At 37.7% G+C, this 17,643-nt stretch overlaps 3 protein-coding genes across 14 annotated transcripts in view; 1 reads left to right on the top strand and 2 right to left on the bottom strand.

Annotated features, from left to right (window-relative positions):
* Positions 1 to 17,643, top strand: part of PIGL (phosphatidylinositol glycan anchor biosynthesis class L) — a 679,575-nt gene that overhangs the window by 421,149 nt on the left and 240,783 nt on the right. The window lies entirely within an intron of this gene.
* Positions 1 to 17,643, bottom strand: part of ZSWIM7 (zinc finger SWIM-type containing 7) — a 145,411-nt gene that overhangs the window by 104,821 nt on the left and 22,947 nt on the right. The gene's annotated exons all lie outside the window — the stretch shown is intronic.
* NCOR1 (nuclear receptor corepressor 1) overlaps positions 1 to 17,643 on the bottom strand; it is a 188,758-nt gene that overhangs the window by 50,513 nt on the left and 120,602 nt on the right. For 8 of the 12 annotated variants that reach the window (XM_050763368.1, XM_050763367.1, XM_050763373.1 and 5 more), the window contains 6 exons: positions 14,380 to 14,575; positions 9,043 to 9,216; positions 8,150 to 8,310; positions 2,427 to 2,547; positions 2,228 to 2,329; positions 1,785 to 1,885 (listed from right to left, as the gene is read on the bottom strand). In XM_050763368.1, coding sequence (XP_050619325.1) covers positions 1,785 to 1,885; positions 2,228 to 2,329; positions 2,427 to 2,547; positions 8,150 to 8,310; positions 9,043 to 9,216; positions 14,380 to 14,575 — 855 coding nt within the window. The remainder of the gene's footprint in view (positions 1 to 1,784; positions 1,886 to 2,227; positions 2,330 to 2,426; positions 2,548 to 8,149; positions 8,311 to 9,042; positions 9,217 to 14,379; positions 14,576 to 17,643) is intronic. The other 4 variants (XM_050763372.1, XM_050763376.1, XM_050763371.1 and 1 more) reach the window with 1 other exon arrangement.

The raw sequence follows: 17,643 nt of genomic DNA on the forward strand, positions 1-17,643 counted from the left end.
TAGAGGCCTAGACTGAGTTTACTCACACATTTAGGGTCACCACGATGAGTACTGCTAAAACCCTAGAGAGCACAATCTGATACCATATGCTTAAGAAAAGCGATAAAAGACATACATTTACTTGTCTAGTCATTAAGTGAACTCATTAGTAAATATCTAGAAATCCTTAACACCCACTTCAGAAGTACTCATCTCAAATGCACAAACAGACTGTAAAACAAACAGATAAAATTTAGTCCCCTTTGGCCCAGTTCATACTGTCTTTCTTCCCATAGTTTGGATACCAGAGTGAAGAGAAAGAATAAAACATATAGGCCCATTTACTTTCCTCTGTCCATATTAAAGTATTAGCTTGCTGTAAAAACAGAAACACACTGACCAAATATAAAAGGAGACTTTTTTGAGATGGAGTCTTGCTCTGCCACCCAGGCTGGAGTGAGGTGGCACAATCTTGGCTCACTACAACCACCGCCTCCCAGGTTCAAACGATTCTCCTGCCTCAGCCTCCTGAATAGCTGGGATTACAGGCGCACACCACTAGGCCCGCCTAATTTTTGTATTTTTAGTAGAGATGGGGTTTCACCATATTGGTCAGGCTGGTCTCAAACTCCTGACCTCATGATCCACTCGCCTTGGCCTCCCAAAGTGCTGGGATTACAGGCGTGAGCCACCGCGCCCGGCCTAAAAAGAGAGATTTTAGGAGTCAGTATGTAACTTTCTTTTCTTCTGTTTTTAACTTATCCACTCAAGGAAGTAGCATATAAACTACATTTCAGAAAGAAATCACCTGTGAACCTCATTAAAATGGTGATTTTAATTCACATGATCTAGAGTGGGGACTGACATTTCTGCATTATTCTAGCAAGCTTCCCAGTGATGCCAATGCTCTGGTGCACAAACCACACTTGGCCAGCAAAGCCCTAGCCGAATCAGTGAAGGGCTTGGGAAAACACAGATTGCCAGCCCCCACCAACGAGGGTTGGGTTTCAGTAAATCTGGGGTAAGCCCTGAGAATTTATATGTGTAGCAATTTTCTAGGTGATTCTGATGCTACTGGTGTGGGGAATCATACTCTGAGAACAACTGTCCTATAGAACAGGAACTAGACAAAGAAAAAACTCGTGACAATGAATGAACACTTTAGAAAATGCAAGGCACAGGTTTCTGTTTACAATGATTTCCCAACACAGAATTTTCCCTCTTATGCGTATACATAATGAGGCTAAGAACTTTTTAAACATCAAGTTAAAATTAACAACTAACTGAGAGAAACTGTATTAATCAAAACTAGTGATTTATTTAGCCCAAAACTGGAAGATTTTTGGTGCCTTTGTTAATGCCATCCACATTTCCTGGTTTAGCATTAGATTCTAACAAGGCAGCTCACATACTGAGATTCTAGAACTACCTCTCCACAGGGGCAAAAGTAAGCAAATAATTTGTAATGGTTTTCTTCTCAATTTCTATCTAGGCTAAACACATGGTAAAAGCTTTTCCAGGAAGACAATAAGAGCTGCATCAATTAGAACATATTTCTTCTTCCAATTTGCAAATAAGTGACCTTTTCAAATGAACCAAAGTATACATAATATAGCTTCCAGTCAAAATGATCACATGAACATCTCTGTGCAGACAGTCTGTACATCTAGGTTTTACTACCATTGAGACCCTGTCCCATAATGCAGAAAAATGAATTTAAGTCACAAAGTAGCCAAAGTGCTAAGAATTATTTATCATTTTTTCCTGAGCTTTTGTTGAGTATATCAGAGATGATCATAACTAACCTGAGTGATAGAGCCCCGTAGGGATGGAATGCTCTCCACTGAAATTTTGCTGGTTGGAGTTCCCCGAGTTATACTTCCTTCTTGTATGGCTCCTGTGGTACCTGAATACAAACAAAGTTATTAGCAAATTACACCCCCGGACCCTGCCCCAAAACACAAAAAAACAGCCCCTACTTGGATAGAACTCAACTAAGAAGAAAAGAAAAAAGCAGCACAAAATCCATCATGTTTGTTTTATTAAAATGTACTTCCAAAATAATACTAAAGAACTGCTGAAACATGGAACTTCAAAGTTTTAAAATGACTTTTACATGGAAAGAAAACAAATTTAGAATGTAAAGACTATAGTTAAAAAAGCCCATCATTAAAATATACTAATAACTTACTTTAATAAATTTACTGGGAACAAAAGTTTAATATTTCTGCCAAACAGCATATTTTACCTCTGACTACACCTTCATGTTGGGCCCTGACCAATAGACCCTCAGGTTGTGAGTTTTGGCTTCGGGGAGAAAATTCTTCCTGCTTGATGTAGGGCAAAGTAGCTGTGGAAAGGCAGAGAAACATGAAGCAATCCAGTACTAAATTACTGGCTCTGATGCTACAAACGTAGATGCATTATGACTGTATTAACTCACTGACCTGATTTGGCAGATTCCTGTTGCCGTGGCAGTCCAAGAGAGATAGATCCCACTGAGGGCTTGGGTGTTTCTTGAGTGTAGGAAGCCTGATTATGAGAAGTCAAATAAGTGCCTGGTGTTCCCTAAAAAAAAAAAAATAATAATTTAAAGATTAAACAAACATTGTTTTTTCACAAGGTCAATTTCACAAAGTCAGCATTCCCATTTCGGTTTTAAAAAAAAAGTTATACCCCTTCTACCCAAAACTAAGAATAGTTTTTGTAAAGCAAGATAATCTTCATCGTAGATTGCTTAAATTTAAAAAAATTTTAAGGGGAGTAGGATATGTCTCCTAAAATTACCATACATTACATGTAGATCGTATTTACTATTAATAAATTACATAAATAAAGCACTAATACGTTGCAATAAAAATGTAAGCTACTATTATTAATATTCACTCCTACTAAAAATGCTATGGAGAGTGGTATCAGCAAATACAGCAAAGTAATAAGGACTTCCAAAAACTCTCTTCCATAAAAGCAACAAGAAAACCTGGAAACGTTTTAAGAATCAACCTTTTCTTTTTTTCTATTTTTTTTTTTTTTTGAGATAGAGGTTTGCTCTATCACCCAGGCTGGAGTGCAGTGGAGCCATCTCAGCTCACTGCAACCTCCACCTCCCAGTCTCAAGCAATGTAAGAATCGACTTTTAAAGAACCCTGGAAATTAACCAAAGGCTTGTAGAAATCTGGAAACATTTATTTAAAAAAGAAAAAAAAAAAAAAAAAAAGCTGAATCTAGGTAAAAACAATGGGCTTTGTGGCATTTTAACCTGTTCCATTCTCATTCTCCTGATTAAGCTCTATGGTAGTGTTGAAAACCAAAAGCCCACAATCATAGTGCAAACCAGCTGCCTGGCACCCTCTAGAAGGGAAAGAGCAAGGCTGGAGCTCCTTACAAGCCTAATTCCCAGATAACTGTCATTGTCTGACTTGTCTGCTGGTTCTCTGGGAGACTCCATTCACAAAGGTGTCTTTATTTGACCTGACTGGAGTGGGAGAGGAGGTGCAGGCTTGTCAAAAACAATCAGAGGCAACTGATTAACTTCTCCACTGCCTGAGACAGTAGATCACAGCCAGGGTAAACAACAGGCTAACCAAAACACTTAAAAGGAAAAGCCAGGGAATGAGATGTCCATGGGGGTCTGAAAAGCTCCAACATATTCCCTAGAACCTAGAATGCTACATGCATGTGCAAGGCTATGGATATGCCAAGGAAAGACATGGGAAGACGCCATGCTCTCATCTCAGGCTGTCCTTAAGGCTCTGCAGGCCAGGAAGTAAAGACTAAGGCAAAGCTATCAAGTGCCCAACACACAAAGAGCACCCCTCAGCAAAGACTGAATTTACTGATTTTACTGATTTTAGACATTTAAGGGAATCTGTCTAATCATTAGCTGATCACTAAGTTCATCAGACCTCAGTGGCCACACATAACAATACAGACTTTACAGAATTAGTTAAGAAAAGTCACAAAGCAAATAATAACAGCCAAAAGAAACAGAAACAACAAGCCCTGAAAAGAAAAGTGGGGGGGGGCCCGGGGGGATTCAAGTTCCAGAGTTGCTACATTATATATAATGTCCAGTTTTTGACCCAAAATTATAAGATATGCAAAGAAACATGAAAATGTGAGCTATACATACAAAACAGATCTGGGAACAGAAACTAAAGTAGGACTTTAAATCAGCTATTATAAATATATTCCAAGAACTAAAATGAACCATGTCTAAATTAAAGGAGGCCAGGTGCAGTGGCCTGCCTTCTTGAATCCTTACACTTTGGGAAACCCAGCAGGAGGATCACTTGAGGCCAAGAGTCTGAGAACAGCCTTAACAATATATTAAGACTCTGTCTCTACAAAAAAAATTAAAAAAAAATTAAAAGCCAAGGCACAGTGGTGCATGCCTGTAGTTCCAGCTACTCAGGATGCTAAGGCAAGATTGTTTGGGCCTGGGAGACTGACCCTGCAGTGAGCTAAGATCATGCCACTGCACTCCAGCCTGAGCAACAGAATTACTCCAGGAGATAGAAAAAGAAAAAAAGAAAGTACAAGAATGATATTTCACCAGATAGAGAATACCAACAAAGAGAAAGAAATCATTAAAAAGAACAAAATAGAAATTCTGGAGCTAAAAAAATATAAGAACTAGGGGTGAAGGTGGGTCTCAACAAACTAAGAATGGAAGGAAACATCTTCAATATGATGAAAGACATCCATGAAAAACTTAACATTTTGCCTAACAGTGAAATACTGAATGCCTTCCTTCTAAGATAAGCAACAAGAAATGCATGTCCATGTTTACCAATTCACTATTTAGCATTCCTGTATCAAGACCATCCTGGCCAACATGGTGAAACCCCGTCTCTACTAAAAATACAAAAAAATTAGCTGGACAGGGTGGCACATGACTGTAGTCTCAGCTACTTGGGAGGCTGAGGCTGGAGGATCGCTTGAACCTGGGAGGCAAGGGTTGCAGTGAGCCGAGATCGCGTCACTGCACTCCAGCCTGAGCAACAGAGCAAGACTCTGTCTCAGAAAAAAAAAAAAAATCCTAACTACTCGGAAGGCTGAGGTGGGAGGATCGCTTGAGCCCAGGAGTTGGAGGCTACAGTGAGCTATGATCACACCACTGCAGAGCAAGACTTTGTTAAAAAATTTTTAAAAAATTAAAAAAAAATTTAAAGGAATCAGCCAAATATAAATCAAACAAAACATGTACAAATCTCTAAAGTGAAAACTTTAAAGCACTGCTGAGAGATACAGATAAATGAAAAGATATACAAGTTCATGGATTAGAAGATTCGATGTTAAGATATCCATTTCTACCCCAAATTCATCTATAGATTTAATACAATTCCAACAAAAATCCCAGCAGATGGGTGGTTTCTGGTTTTGTTTTGTTTTGTTTTGTTTGGTCTTTTAAACCGTAAACTATGATTTGAAGCATTCTCAGATGTTTGGGTGGCAACATCTTCTTAAAATGGGTCCCTGTGCTTGCCTTCTGGGCAGACAGTGCTGAGCAGGTGAATCATAAAGCATTTACGCATATGTTATATGCCCACTGCACCCACCTCTTCCCCACAACCTTTGCCTCTTGGGTGGTTTGTGCTACTTTCCCCTTACTTTGCTACATTTCTAGAGTTAAGTTGGTTTTACTTACAAGATTCATGTTTAGGGGGAAAAATAAAACTCTCCCTTAAAACATATTTCTACTCCTCCTGCAAATAAAATAAATGAAGTGGGGAAAGGACAGGACAGGACAGGACAGGACAGGACAGGAAAGGAAAGGAAAGGGAGGAGGAGGAGGAGGAAGAAGAAAAAGAGAAGGAGAAGGAGGAGAAAGAGAAGAAGGAAAAGAGAAAATTTTTTTCTTTAAGTAGACTGACAGATTGTTTCAGCCTCTGCTGCTGCCAGGTGCCCATGAAAAAGTGGGGGCAAAAAAAAAAAAAAAAAAAAGAGCAGGTTCTGAAGTTCACCCTTGACTGAACCTACCCCTAGATGTTGCTGCCAAATGTTAGCAGTTTCTCCAAGACAGAATTAAAGTGAATGGAAAAGCTGGGAATCTTGGTGGAGGGGTAGTAACTATTGAAAGGAGCAAGAATACAAGCACCGTAACTTCTGAGGTGCCTTTTTCCAAAGGGTATTTGAAATAGCTCACCAAAAAATATCTGAAGAGTAAGCTATGTGATTGGTGTGCATAGCTGCTAACAGCAAAGAGAATTTCGGATTATGTTACTTCCAAATTAATCAGGACAAAGAAGAGAAGGAAGATGAGGATTAAAACTCATTTACCTGGAATTTTTTGTATGAGTCCTTGAATAAAACTTGGGAACCAAAAAAAGTGTGGGAGACAGAAATTGTTAAGCTGATTATATAATTTATATGAAAATGCAAAAGGCATCAAATAGCCAAAACAATCTTGAAAAACAAAAACACCAAAGACTTATACTACATGATTTCAGTACTTACAATAAAGCTATAGTAATCAAGACTGTGGTACTGACAAAAGGATGAAAAAGTACATCCATGGAACAGCATGGAGACAATGCAGAAACAGAACCATATATACTGTCAAACGATTTCTAACAAAGGAACTAAAGCGATCAAAGGAGTAAAAGACTTTTCAATTGGTGCTATTTTCTACTAGAAATTTACATAAAGATGAATGTTAATCCTGACCTCATACTATACACAAAAATTAATTTGATTCTGGTCATGGGCCTCAATATAAAAGCCAAAATTATAAAGCTTTCAGAAGAAAAAAACAGGCAAATAATCTCACAACCTTGGAGCAAGCAAAGATTTCTTAGCAAAATGAAATTAATCATAGGAGAAAAAAGTGTGTATATATATTTAGACGACATAAAAATTTGCAACTTCTGCTCATCAAAATACCAGGAAGAAAATAGACAAAAAAACAGAGAAAATATTTGTAATACATACATCTAACAGAGAACTTTCAACCATAATAAAGACCTACAACACAGTATCAAAAAGACTCAGTAGAAAGAGATAATCAGACTTAAATAGTCACTTCAAAGGTGTACAAATGGCCAATAAGCACATGAAAAGTGCCCAACACTGTTTGTTGTCAGGGAAATGTGAAATACAACCACAATAAGATATTATTACACACCAAGTATGACTAAAATGACCAAGACTTGACAACATCAAATGAAGCAATCACGTCTCGTACATTGCTAGTGGCAGCATAAAACTGTAGAACCGCTCTGGAAAAGTATAAAACATACATAAACCTAGTAATTCCACTGCCAGGTAATTGTACAAGAAAAATAAAAACATATGTCCACAAAGAACCCATTACAAGAATGCCCAGCTTTATTCATAGCTGCCAAAAACTGGAAACAGCTCAGGTTTTCATCAACAGGAGACTGGATAAACAAACTGGTATTACTCAGCAATAAAAAGGAAAAAACTACTGATTACATAAAACCCTGGACGAATTCCCTAAAACCATTATGCTGAGTTAAAGAAGACAGATGCAAAAGAGTACACCATGTTTGATTCCATTCACAGGAAGTTCTAGAAAAGGCAAAACTAATCTACAACAATAGGAAGTCGAATAGTGGTTGCTTCAGGAAGTGGGAGGGGAGATGGGCTGGGAAGGAACATGAGAAAACTTTCTGAAGTGAAGAAGTGTTCAATAAGTTGACAGGGGTGTGACCACTGATATCCATGTTAATCAAAACTGATGGAACTGTTAAGACCAGACCATATCTCAACTTTTTAAAAACTAATGAACCAGGAAAAAGATTTAGTGGCCAAAGTCAGAATAAATTATAATACTAACCACCTACAATTTAATATTTAGAGCCTTTATCATAGATTAGTGAACAAATATTCTACTGTTTGAAACTAAGTTTAAAACTCGGTAAGTTTAGAGTGATGTAAATTAAACTAGGTGGTATGCCAAGTGCCAAGTGTAATTAAATGGGTGGTATGCCATGACTACTCAATCTGAGTACATAACTCACTGAAAGTTCTGATTTGTGGCAAAAGTATAGTGACTGCTGCATTTTCTGGTCATTATCTCTTGAAATTTCATATTCAGACAGATTATTATTTATTAGTACTCTGACAAATCAGTGCAAGAAGGAGGGACAAGTTTTAACAAAGCCATATTCAACAAGAAATCTACTGTAAAGAGAAGTCGTTTCACCTGTGAGATGGAGCCTCCCATTATAAAAGATGGTTTTTCTGAAGCCACTGTGGTTTTGGATGACGGGATGAGAGGGGGCGGTGGCCTGGTTGGTCGAGTTGTTGGAAGCCGAACGCCTTCAGGGAGATTAGTTATCACTTGATGTGGAGCAGGCTGAAGGACTTTTAAAAGGAAAGAAAAATGATTTAAAAATAGTCCATTTCCTAGTTTACAACAGGTTACCTCTCTCAGTCATTCCTGAATTTTTAAATCACAAATTAAAAAATGCAACATGAAACCAACAATGAACATTTCTATTTAAAATTTCTCATTCACGTAAGCCTGTATACATATTTAAGTCACAAATACTATTTGTGGGGTTGAAATGTTCAACTCCCTTTCAAACCAGAGCTTCCAAGCTGATGCTCATTTCAAACTACTACTGCTTAGCAGAGCAAACATCAGTCTTCAAATATTTATCTCTCGCCACCACTCTTAGGGTACTTCTTAAGAACAGCTGATAACACTACTTCATAGAATGCACACACATGACTGACAACCAGTTATACATCCTTTTCGCATCTTGCACATTTTGAGAAACATTTACTGATTCCGGCTCTCACAGAACACTTGAATTTTGGGGATGGGGAGATCTCAAGAATTTTACAAATTCATGTACTCTTCTTAAAGGAAGAGCCAGTCAATGTCACAGTATAAATGTGTGAACACAAATTTCCCAGTGGCCCAGTGAACTCAGCTAAATACAATTGATGATGGAATGCAGAGAAACAAAGTCATTTTGAAACAGCAAGGACATGTCCTGGAAGAGCAGTTCATTCACGAGATTAAACCGCCCACGTGGAACATGTGTGGGTGGATGGCCAGCAGCCACTGCACAGAGGAGTGATATTTACCTGGCGGGACACTATAGCGGGCTGCACTCATATCAGGCTGTGGAGCGGCTTTACTGACTTCTCTTGGAGAAAGCCTACACGGTGAGGCTGACCTTGCTGCAGTATTGTGCATCTGTGCTTCCTGTTCTAGAGCACGTTTGACCTCAGCATAAGGCATATAGGCGACTGATTTTCCTATGAAAGTTAAAGTTATCAAAATAAGGGAAGAACCCCAAATTAAAATAGTAAGTGTGAAAGGACCAAGCCCACACCATCCAGGGGCAGATCCAACTATATTACTAACATTAAAGTCTAAAATTCCTGGGGGCAAAATCCACCCACAGAGAAGTTAAGAAATCCTCTAACTCTAAATCTTCTGTGTATCCTCAAATACTCATTTACGAGTTTTCCCTTTAAAGGACCAAGAACTTCTCTTTCCTCTTAAGGAGAATCAAGTGTTTTCACATGCAATAAAATCACAACAGGGAAATATCAGATTATCAAGCAATTCTGTTAATTCAAATCTGGCCTGACTGGAGGTTATTAGCTTTGCGAGGATTTCACAACTCTTATAATTAGCCTGTTGAAGCTCACTCCATGATAATATGCACAGAAATAAATTTAATTAAGAAATGGAAGAAGGCTTTCAAAAGATGCAGATCAAACTAATCCAAAAATCCTATATAAGCTTATCAAAACCATGAATATAACTACAATAATACTAATTAAAATTATTTATCATGTAAATTACCTCCACATAAAGCATAAAGAAACTTTAAACATTTTAAAGGGCATGCCAGAAATGCAGTCATATTAAGAGTTTAAAATATATAGTTTATTTTTAAAATGAAATTAACATCTGTAATTTTTGAAAATCCAAAAAGCACAAAGTAAAACTCATTTGTAACCCTGACCACTTAGATTTGTAGCATTTTAATGTCTGTCAGAATAAATTCCCACACATTTTATTTATTATTTTCACTACCTAGTTGTATCCATTTATCTTTCCTGGTAAATCTAAATTTAAAATGTTCCCAAACAACTGGAATTTTCATCAGACTTGTATTAAATTTATGAATAAATACAGAAGACTTGACATTTTATAATAATGAGTTTTCTAGTTGAGAAATCTTGTTTTTGTCAGATAGGTCCATACATTGCTTGTTAAAAATTATTCCTAGATGTGTCATATTGGTAAGAAAACCATCTCTTTCATATATACGGGTTTATATAAATAAACCTGATTACTGGAGACGTACAGGAAAGATGCGGATTTCTGTGTAATATTTTTTTCTGAGAAACTAATGAACTTTATTTTTAGCTCTAATAACTTTTCAGTTGATTCTTTTAGGCTTTTAGGTGAATAATCTTATCCTATAAATAATTTGTCTTTTCCCTTCAAATACCTAAATCTCTTATTTCCTTACTACACTATTTTTTGTAATCATTTACTAAGGTGCTTTTAAAAATCAGAAACAATTACAAAAATATCAACTAATATTCAAGTGCTAGGCAGGGTGCATTACATATATTATCTATTTAGCCCTCAAGACCAATGTGATTATTAATACCATTTTACAGATGAGGAAACTGAGGCTCAGAAAAATCACATCTAATTGCCCAACCAAGGTCTACCAGGGATTTTTTTTAAAGCAGTATAATTACAGACCATTAGCTCTAAACCACAGGTCAATAGTGTCTCACTAAAGGACAGGGTGTTGAATTTCAGATGTCTCTGGGGTATCCATCAAGATGACGGTACTTTTTCCTTCTATGACACATTAATATAATGAATTAGAGTAAGTGTCCTAATACTGAGCAAACAGATTTATGAAATAACCCAACTCCAAAAGAAAATCACCACTTCTTTCCTAGAGAATTTAATATGATAATGTATTAAAAATCCAATGTCTAATTATTTTACCATTTCCAGTAAGTTTATAACTATGTTAAAAAAAAAAAATCCACTGGTCAAAGTAGGTTTTTTGTTTTTGTTTTTGTTTTTTTGAGACAGAGTCTTGCTCTGTCTCCCAGGCTGAAGTGCAGTGGCACAATCTCGGCTCACTGCAACCTCCGTCTCCCGGATTCACGCCATTCTCCTGCCTCAGCCTCCCAAGTAGCTGGGACTACAGGCACCCGCCATCACGCCTAGCTAACTTTTGTATTTTTAGTAGAGACGGGGTTTCCCCGTGTTAGTCAGGATGGTCTCGATCTCCTGACCTCGTGATCCACCCGCCTCGGCCTCCCAAAGTGCTGGGATTACAGGCGTGAGCCGCCGTGCCCGGCCTTTTTTTTTTTTTTTAATGATGGAAATTTGCATGGTTCTAAACACAGCTATTTAAATTACCATGTACCCGGAGCAGGAAAAGAAAAACAGCAACAGCAACAAAATAAACATGCAACAAACTAGGGTCAGTTACAAAGAAGCATTAACTCTTTTTTTGTTTGTTTGTTTGTATTTATTTATTTATTTATTTAGAGACGAAGTCTGGCTCTGTCACCCAGGTTGGAGTGCAGTGGCGTGATCTCGGCTCACTGCAAGCTCCGCCTCCCGGGTCCACGCCATTCTCCTGCCTCAGCCTCCCGAGTAGCTGGGACCACAGGCGCCCGCCACCTCGCCCGGCTACTTTTTTGTATTTTTTAGTAGAGACGGGGTTTCACCGTGTTAGCCAGGATGGTCTCCATCTCCTGACCTCATGATCCGCCCACCTCGGCCTCCCAAAGTGCTGCGATTACAGGCGTGAGCCACCGTGCCCAGCCTTAACTCTTATTTTAATTGGATAATTTTGTTAAATAGCGTTAGAAGTTCAATTGTAACTCTACCTCCATATGCTTGAGTTCCTTCACTGTAGAAAAGAAGCTTAAAAGTTACCAATAAAGCAGAGGTCAACTCGTGTAAATGTTACTGGTAAGTGAAAACAATTCTGTAAGGTTTATTTCAACCTTTTCTAAAGATGGGAAAAGCTTTAAGCAACTTAAAACGGGCATACCTACAGTAATTATTTATACCATTCACATTAAGAGAAATAAATACAACCAAATAGTTGGACAACAAGTGCTGCCTGTTACTTGCTAAGAGACCATGAAGGGAAAAGTAGAAAACATGGCCCTAATTCGGGTGGACCGTACCAATATTTGGTGATACTTTATACATAAATCCATACTCTCACTATTCTTCACACTCTATAAACTGTTCTGTGAGGTTAAATTTAAACCATTTGTGTCAAACATTCTAGACACAAGCATCTTAACTGCAAACATTAAAATGTTATTTGAAAGGTTATCCTATACACTGAACTACAGGATAGATTCAAAGAAAGATTTCTGGTACTTGTTAAACAAATTATAGGATGAATACACTAGGGAGATTAGCTAAAACAAAACCACCTTTGGATAAACTTTCCCTCCTTATAGAGCATCACCTTCAACCAAACTGTAAAATTCTTAATGTCATACTAATCAAACATACAATTACAATTTGGTTTTAAGATGATTGAATTATGATTAAAAATTAGGATACCACTGAGATCTAAACCACATGTATTAATGTGACTAACACAGAGAAGTACAATTCACAGTTTGGAGTCTCAGAATTTGGAGATCTAGCCTGGTTCAGTTTTTTCAGTTCCCAAATACAACTCATTTTATAAAGCAGATCAATAAAAGATACTGATGCTTTAAAATTATAATATGATATCCATATTAAAATGACCCAGATATTACCAACAATAATGTTATGCTTTGGCATAAGTTCAACAAATGATACCATCTGAATGTCATTTTTCTAACTTTTACTACTTCTTCACAAAATCTGTCCTAAATTATTAATGTAAGAAATACATCCAGAGACTTTTATTCTCTAAAGTATCATTTTCCACTGATGAATTTCCTCATAATTGGAACGTTCAAAGGACAAACACCTGCGATAAGTCCGTTAATATGCTGTAGTGAAATGAAATAAAGATATCTCCATTATGTCATTCATTTATAATTCATTCCTTTAAGGTGTAATTACCGAGTACATATGTCAATTACAGAACTAGGGATTAAGAATTCCCTAGACCCAACAAAGTAAAAGCCTAAAAGTTATCAATATTTCTACCTTCATTCAAGGAAATATTCATTTAGCACCTTTTATATTCCTTGGTGGATATTATCATTCTGGTTCACATTTTTCCTAGCACAAGATTTATGTTTAAAAGATTAACAAGTTTACATTTAAAACTCTAACATAAGAAGTTCAGTGTGTTATGTAACTAATAACTCATTATTGGTGTGATCTAGGCAGAGTCAGCAGGATCAGTTAAATACCACAGTTCCTATTTTATATTAAATAACCCTTGGAACGCATGGCATTGTAAAACTAATAGCTCTTATTTAGCTAAATAAAGTACTGTAAAGAATCTTCTGAATCATTCAGACTATTTCAGTATTCTTATATTCTAAGCATATCATAGCATATAAGTAGACTGTAAACTCATTCTTAACCAGAAACATGTGCCCATCTTCTAACCATGTCAGAAGAATGTATTAAAACTTAAAAACCGCTCCTTTCTTCTTTTTTTAAAGAAAGTAAAAGTGTACCACACACCAACTAAAACAGCAACAGACCAATTCAAATCTATTACTTGAAATAAAAACAGTGATGTAACAATGAAAACAGGTACCTCCATAGTATCTACTAATACTGTGTATATACAGTACTAATGCACTAATTAGTATGTAATTATACACTACATTATACATAAAATAACGCAGAGCCACATGTTATATAACAATACCGAATGCTCCTTCTTTAATTTTACAACCACAACAAGGTGGTTGTACTATTATTTTCATTTTACAGATGAGAAAACTAAAGCTATGAAAGGTTAAGTGACTTGCTTGTGGCCACACAGCTGGCAAACGCCAAGGTGAAGGCTTAACCAGCATCTGCTTGGGAACAGCCACTACACAAAGTTGTGTCTCTCATCTACCAGAGAATGTGAATATTACACTGTAATATTTGAAGGGGATTTGCTTCGAGGACCGGACAACAATTCTCACTTACTCTGAAAATTCAGATGAATGGAACATAAAGCATGACTTTATTTGTAAGTCTTCCGGCACAAAGATGAAGATCAGAAAATTCACATTAACTAGAATGCTACTAAAAATGTTACTGGCATCCTTTAATAGTTAATAATACTAACATTTCTTCAGAGTTTAAGGTCAATTTAAGGAACTGTGTCTGTTAGGGACAAATGTAATAATCAGTTGGGAGGCTGATAACTTACAAAGCACAATGGACACTGCTTATGGGTTTAGCTTTATTTCCCTTCATAAAAGTTCTCTGTGGTGATGGCTCTATTTACCTACCTTCCCACTCTCTGTTTGGACTCTTGGATGTGCCACATGGACTTGTAGAACTTCTACATTCCAAATCTATCTGTTCTTGTCTCTGCCGCTGCTCCTCCAGGAGTGCTGACTCATGCATTGCTTTAATGTGTCGCTGGTAGAGAGCATAGCCACTCACTGGGGTTCCGATTGGTATGTTACATGGGGTGCAGGATACCTACAGGAAGAAAATAAATCTAAATATGCAAACAACCAATGTAATAATAATTGCCATTTGTTACAAGTAACGCTTATTTCTGTCATATTATTGGTTGAATTGATTTTATCATTTTTTAATCAAAGGTATCTTCAAGAATGATGCTTAAGGCTGGGTGAATGGCTCATGCCTGTAATCTCATCACTTTGAGAGGCTGAGGCAGGCAGGTCAGGAGTTCAAGACCAGCCTGGCCAACGTGGTGAAACCTCGTCTCTACCAAAAATACAAAAATTTAGGCGTGTGCGGTGATGCATGCCTGTAGTCCCAGCTACTCGGGAGGCTGACACATGAGAATCACTTGAGCCTGGGGAGGCAGAGGTTGCAGTGGGCTGAGATCGCACCATTGCACTCCAGCCTGGGCAACACAGCGAGACCTAGTTTTCTTTCAGAACTGATCACAATGTAAATCACACAATCTGTAGTAAGAGAAACAAAAAATCAGAAATCACAACACATCTGTCTGATTCTAATTTATGGCAGCCAAGTCCCTTGTGGCCCTAGGTCCCATCCCTCATCTCTCTCTTACCAGGGATCAGATCCATTTATATATATTTTTTCTTTTCTTTCTTTTTTTTTTTGAGACACAGTCTGGCTCCGTTGGCCAGGCTGGAGTGCAATGGTGTGATCCTGGCTCACTGCAACCTCCACCTCCCGGGTTCAAGCAATTCTCCTGCCTCAGCCTCCCGAGTAGCTGGGATTACAGGTGCACACCACCATACCCGGCTAATTTTTCTATTTTTTCGGTAGCAAAGGGGTTTCGCCATGTTGGCCAGGCTGGTCTCGAACTCCTGGCCTCAAGTGATCTCTCGCCTCAGCCTCCCAAAGTGCTGGAATTACAGGTATGAGCCACCGTGCCTGGCGGATCACATCCATTTATGTGATTTAAATGTCATCCATTTGTTAATGATTCACAAATTTTCTATTTCCTCAAGACACTTTCTCCAAGTTCCACACTCATATAAAATGGCCTACCTAACAACTCCACTTGGGATATCTCAAGGAAGCTCAGAACTTATGTTAAAAAGGGAACTTCCCATTTTTGAAACTCCATTCTTCTTCTTCAGTTGCTCTCCATTTTAGACACGGAACCTCAGGTGCTTCAGCCAGAAACTTGGCAGCCATCCCTGACTAAACAATCTTCTCCTCTCCCACAACCAATTCATTTACATAGCTATTCCCTTAGGATAGAAATGGACTGTTCTTTAAGATAGGCCATCCAGAACCATCCAATAAAACATGGCGATTCCCTCCCCATTTTCCCTCTCATTGAGACCTGTTCATTGCTTTCACAGTACACAGTATTTGCCACAGTTTGAAACTGTTTTATTTTTCTGTCTCTCTGACTTTATAAAGGAAACAACCAAGCTGTTTTGTCCAATACTTAAAAAAATAGCCCAGAACACAGTACACGATTAAATACCTAATGAATAACAAATATCCCTAGGAAGCCCTAGAGATCTGACTTTTTTAGAATCTGGTAACTTAAGACTTCCATAGTTTTTCCCCTCGCATAAGTAGTATTATTCACTGATCCTAAAAGCCATAACTTTCTTGCCTTTGTGCATTGTCTTACACGTAAACATAGCTTTTCCTCCTTTTGCTATAAAGCCAAATGAGCTGTTTTGATCCAGTGAAAATATTATTTCTTATGCAGAATCTTCTTTAAGCTTCTAATTAAGACACTCCCTCTTCTCCAAAACATCCATAGTATTTTTTAACCGAATAGAGCATCGCATTTTAATTCATTTTAACTTTCTTTTTTTTTTTGAGACGGAGTCTCGCTCTGTCGCCCATGCTGGAGTGCAGTGGCGCGATCTCGGCTCACTGCAAGCTCCACCTCCCGGGTTCAGGCCATTCTCCTGCCTCAGCCTAACGAGTAGCTGGGACTACAGGCGCCCAACGCCACGCCCGGCTAATTTTTTTGTATTTTTTAGTAGAGACGGGGTTTCACTGTGTTAGCTAGGATGGTCTCAATCTCCTGACCTCGTGATCCGCCCGCCTCGGCCTCCCAAAGCTCTGGGATTACAGGCGTGAGCCACCGCGCCCGGCCCATTTTAACTTTTACGATAATTTTTTTTAATGCTTTTTTTTTTGAGACAGTGTCTCGCTTTTTCACCCAGGCTAGAGTGCAGTGGTGCCATCTCACTTCACCACAACCTCAAACTCTCAAGTTCAAGCAATCCTCCCACCTCAGCCTCCCAACCACAGGCACATGGCACCATGCCGAACTAATTTTTTTTTTTTTTGGGGGGGGAGAGACAAGGTTTCGCCATGTTGTCCAAGCTGGTCTCAGGACTCCTGCGGTCAAGTGACCCGCCCACCTCAGCCTCCCAATAGGTTGGGATTACAGGCGTAAGCCACCACGCCCAGCCTCTTTGCCTTATTATGCAGACCAGTCCCTAAGTTTTTTGAAATCAGAGACTATAATATATATTCTCCCCAGTATTAAGAACATTGTCTTAAACTAATCACTCAATCATTCGTCCGTTTGAATGAATCAGTGAATGAACAAATGTTTAATGATCTTTTTGTGATAAGTACACAATTAACAACTTTTACCAATTATTATTTAAGATAGAAAACACATTTTTTAATAAAGTAAGAGCTTTAAATATTTGAATAAAGAGAAAATAACTAAAGAAAAGAACAATACCCAACAGGGGAATTCAGTATCAAAAATGAGTCAAATTTTACAGATTATTAAGGTAAAATGTAAATAAAATATACTTGAAATCTGTAGATTATTAAGGTAAAATATAAACTAGACTTGAAATTATATACTGGAGCTAGCCATAATCTCTACAATTCATTCTAAATATTCAAAACCTAATTACATGCTTAATGCTACTACTGTTTTATGGCTCCTTATTGCTGTGGTTACAAACAAAAACAGGACTTACTAATATTTATGACTACAGCATTATATTTCTTTTTTTTCTTAACTGGAAATGACCATTGCAATCAATCATTACAAGTCATTTGAAAAAGCAATGTACTAAGGATATAACCTTTGGTTATCTCAAAGGGTT

This window comes from Macaca thibetana, chromosome 16 (assembly GCF_024542745.1).
Source record: "Macaca thibetana thibetana isolate TM-01 chromosome 16, ASM2454274v1, whole genome shotgun sequence".
NCBI lineage: Eukaryota > Metazoa > Chordata > Mammalia > Primates > Cercopithecidae > Macaca > Macaca thibetana.